Consider the following 4,221-nt stretch of genomic DNA (forward strand, 5'->3'; position numbering starts at 1 on the left):
ATGTCAGAGTAACAGTCTCCGTTTTGGGATATTTTAAATAAAAGACAATATTTCCACAGCAAAGAACAAATAAGTTCCACCAAAAGTGGTTTGTTAAGTTCTGGAGATTTTAGGCCACTTTCAGGAGCTTGCAGCATGCCTCATATGGTGGTTGTAAACATAATCTGAGTTAACATTTAAGATAAAAAGCAGTTTTTGACTCTGTACAGTTGATTGCTGAAAGCAGCAAAGCAGCAACCACAGCTGTGCAATGAAGTTAAATGAAACCCTTTATCTGCAGGGAGGGGCACCTTTACATCTGATGGAAGTTCCTGTTTTTCTCTTGCACCTTGAGAGAAATGAGAAAGGAAAAAAAAAACTTTAAATTTGATCTTCCAAAAGTCCAAAAACCGTAAGTGCAAGTGAACACACTTGCCACATATCCTTATAAATATTGAGTAATGCATTTTTTTTTTTTTTTTGCAAAACATACAACTGTTCGAGGGTATGGCAAATGTTTTGAAAGACTCTTTCCCAAAAAAGCTATTGCAGGTCAGATTAAGGGAAATATTTGATACTGTTTAAAAGATGAATAAAAAAAAGAACAAATCATGCAAAAAGGAGTTTATTGTGGGAGGCCATGAAATTCTAAAAGTTGTTTATATAGAAGATGATGGAACAGAATTGATAGTAATCTTTCTGTTGAATGTGGCTCTGCATATGTGTGTGCATTTGGTGTTTGTTGGGTGGGGTGGAGTGTGTGACCTTACACACACTGGCTTATTTCCCCATCAAAAATGTGCTGCAAAAAATTGTCAAAGCTGACACACACTCAGCATCAATATCAGCAGCAGCCAGAGTAAGTACTCTCCATGCAATGATTTTATACATTATGCTACAGCTTTAGAAAATATTTACTAGGAGTTTTATTGAATGATATAAGGTTAAATTAAACTTGAGATATAAATATTTTGTCCAAATATTAGAAATTTTATCCTTTTTTAAGGGATAAATTTTACATTTTAATTCTAAATGTATTTCTTTTTTATTCAATTTAAAATCAAAAAGGATATAAAAAATTATTTTAAAAGTGATATTTGTGTAATTAATTATATGTATTTCCATTTTTATCATTATTAGTAAAAAAGGGGTTTTATGAGGAAAAAGAGAGGAAAAAAACTGTGATTGAGTTTTTAGCAATTTGACAAATATCAATCAGAGCATACAGCTGTAAAGAAAAAAAATATTATCCAGCATTCTTGATGAAAGCAGCTGGCGTATTTCCTCCATGTGTTGATTTAAATGCCTCGGTTGCTCACTCATCCTGTGTTCACCACAGAAAGGTGGAGATTGCAGTGCACATGGTAGGCATTTAAATGATACCTTTAAAGTAATTAAAGCCCCGCTGAAACATGTCTGCCATAGAAGCAGGGGGGGGATTTCTATTTCTGGTCCAACTTTCTTATGAAATTAAGTTCTTCTTCCTTCTTTTTCCACTTCCAGGTGTGTGTTATGTGCAGAGGACGAACAGCTCTGCTGGGTAGAGTGTGCTGATAGCCTGTTTGATCACAGGAGTTTTTCGTGCAGCTCCAACCAGCTTGGTTCATCCTCGATTTTCAGGCAGCTGTCTGGTCCGTCACCATGGATGTTCTTTACTCTCTCACCTCACCCTCCTCCTGCCCTCATCTGTACTATCTACCAAATTACCCAAGCAACAGCTCCGTGCCGAATCAAACCCCTACAGCCAAAGGCATCAGCCAGGTGATCCTGAGGCACTACAACCACACGGGCCGCCTGCAGAACCGGACTATCTCTGCCACCCAGGCCCCCATCAGTGCCTCCATGTCTGTGTTCCTATTTTTCAGTGCGTGTATTGTTCTAGAGAACTTCCTGGTGCTGGTGGCCGTCATCTCTCGCATCCGCCACAGCCGCCGCTGGGTTTACGTCTGCATCGCTAACATAACCCTGAGTGATCTACTAACAGGTGCAGCCTACCTGGTCAACATCTGCATGTCTGGCAGCCAAACGTTCCACCTCACCCCTGCTCTGTGGCTCTTCAGGGAAGGCATGCTGTTTGTGGCCTTGGCAGCCTCCATATTCAGTTTGCTGCTGATTGCTGTGGAGCGCTACACAACCATGATTAAACCTCTGCCCCAAAAGTCAACCAAGAAGACTTATTATCGGATATACGGCCTGGTGGTGCTGTGCTGGTTTTTTGCTCTGGTGATTGGCTTCCTCCCCCTGCTGGGCTGGAACTGTGTTTGCAGCTTGGACGGATGCTCCACACTCCTCCCTCTCTACTCCAAGAGCTACATCTTCTTCTCTCTCATCATCTTCTTCCTCATCCTGCTTACAATTGGGGTGCTTTATGGTGCCATCTACTGCCACGTACACAAGAGTGCTCAGCTAGGCCCTCAACGCAATCGCAAACGCTCCTTGGCTCTGCTGAAAACTGTGATCTCCATCGTGGGGGTCTTCTTGCTCTGCTGGGGTCCTCTCTTTATGCTCCTGTTGGTGGATTTCTTCTGCGTCTCTCGCCAGTGCACCTTGCTGTTCAGCGCGGATTTCTGCATATCCCTGGCTGTGCTAAACTCGGGCTTGAACCCCATAATATATGCGCTGGGCAGCAGTGACATGAGGAAGGCCATAGCTGAACTGCTGTGCTGCTGTTGCCTGAGAGCCGGCCTATGTCGCCCCGACAAGTTCATTTCCAAGGAGACAAGCAGCACCTCAGAGAGCAGGAGGGACAGTCTGAGAAACAGCTTCAGCAAGGTCAGGAATATGAGCGTGGCTTCCCCACCGTCAACCCCAAGTAAGCCTCGCAAGGCACCCAGAAAGTGCAGGCTTAGCACCACAACCAGCTGCCTGTCAGTTTCAAGTGTTTAAAACCACAACGTGCTCCCCTCCCAAACAAGCAAGACCTGTGTGAACTGACACAAGTCTAACCATTTCCTCTGACTTTTGGCTTGACATTCAACGCAAAATGATAACATGTTATAAAGAAAACCTGCTGGAAGTAAGAATTTAACTTAACAAATGTATGTCAGGAAAAAAAAACAACTTCAAAGATTTTTATGTAAAAACTATACATGAAATGGGCCAATGCCCTATGGTAAAACATTTTAGATTTAATGATTTTGATGACTTTAAGAGTGTATTAAATCATTTTTAATGAAGTTATAGAAAAACTGAAAGTAACTGAAAAATAAAGTATTTTTGTACAAATGCTCTTGAGAATATAAATAAAGTTTATTTTCTGTTAAATATTATTGAATATTGTCCTGGAGTAGAAATGCCCTGTTTTCTTTTGAATTAAGACATTTCATTGAAGGGACTTTGTCGTAATAATAAAAAAAAAACAAATACCTTAAGACTACCGTAGTTCAGGAGCATATCTAATTAAGTTAGAAATATGAATGTTTTTGCTTTAAACAGTGCTTTAAACAGAGCCATCCCATGCCGTGCTACACTTCCTGCTTTTTTGACAGGATGACTGATGGAGGTCTCAGCTCATGGACCGGTCTGCAGCCCTAAGGGCTCTAACAGCCAGGGCTAATTGATAATTCATTATGACGGTCTGGCAGGACAGAGAGATAAGTGTTAGCAAATAGTCTGCACATACAAGTATAACAGTGTTGACTGTACTGTGAGTCTGCTGCCGAGCATTGGGACAACTTATTTAGCTTTTCAATGTGACTAATTTAATCAGGAAAACTCTGACAGATTCAGTGCTTTCAGCTAACCCTAGCTGTTACATGAACCAATCTGAAGGATTTAGTGAGGATTCAGAGTCACATTTGTTACTTTAAAAGATCTAAATCTTTTTGCTTTCCCTGTATTGTTATTGTTTGAAGTATTAACTATAACTCTGGGGCAATGAGTCATTCTTCACTTTGTATCCGCAAGGAACACACTATGCTTCAGTAGCTCTAATCATCATAATTAGGCACCTATTGCAAGAATAGTAAGGCTATTGTGAGAGTTTTTGAGTCGTCAGTAGCTTACTGGGGTCAGATCCACTTAGTATAGGTATCACAAAACTAAAAAAATTTCAAAAATGTTTTATTTCTATGTGCTTTTTTATGCTCTAACCTGTTCTGGAATAATCTTGGCTTATTTTATGATATATCTGAGTGGCAGAATGAGCTAATTTGATCTAAATTGCCAGTTTTCTTATGGAACCTTCAGCTTTAAACATTGTTCATAATTGTGCAATGCAGAATCTTTACAATCGCCTGATTA

General features: G+C 40.3%; 1 protein-coding gene across 2 annotated transcripts; it reads left to right on the forward strand.

The window, feature by feature from the left end:
• Positions 1–804: 804 nt before the first annotated feature.
• Positions 805–3,195, forward strand: s1pr4 (sphingosine-1-phosphate receptor 4). Of its 2 annotated transcripts, none has more exons than XM_038288631.1 (2): positions 805–838; positions 1,483–3,195. In XM_038288631.1, the coding sequence occupies exon 2, from the start codon at positions 1,621–1,623 to the stop codon at positions 2,863–2,865; it is 1,245 nt and encodes a 414-aa protein (XP_038144559.1). In that variant the 5' UTR covers positions 805–838; positions 1,483–1,620; the 3' UTR covers positions 2,866–3,195. The 2 variants fall into 2 exon arrangements, with proteins under 2 accessions (XP_038144559.1, XP_038144560.1); XM_038288632.1 differs by lacking the exon at positions 805–838 and adding an exon at positions 1,284–1,343.
• The last annotated feature ends 1,026 nt before the right edge of the window (positions 3,196–4,221 follow it).

The sequence above is a fragment of the Cyprinodon tularosa genome, unplaced genomic scaffold, assembly GCF_016077235.1.
Source record: "Cyprinodon tularosa strain WSP-4 unplaced genomic scaffold, ASM1607723v1 ctg259, whole genome shotgun sequence".
Classification (NCBI taxonomy): Eukaryota; Metazoa; Chordata; class Actinopteri; order Cyprinodontiformes; family Cyprinodontidae; genus Cyprinodon; species Cyprinodon tularosa.

Bases quoted from the DNA above. Each gene is read 5' to 3' on its own strand.
- s1pr4 (XM_038288631.1), top strand. From the start codon at position 1,621: ATGGATGTTCTTTACTCTCTCACCTCACCCTCCTCCTGCCCTCATCTG.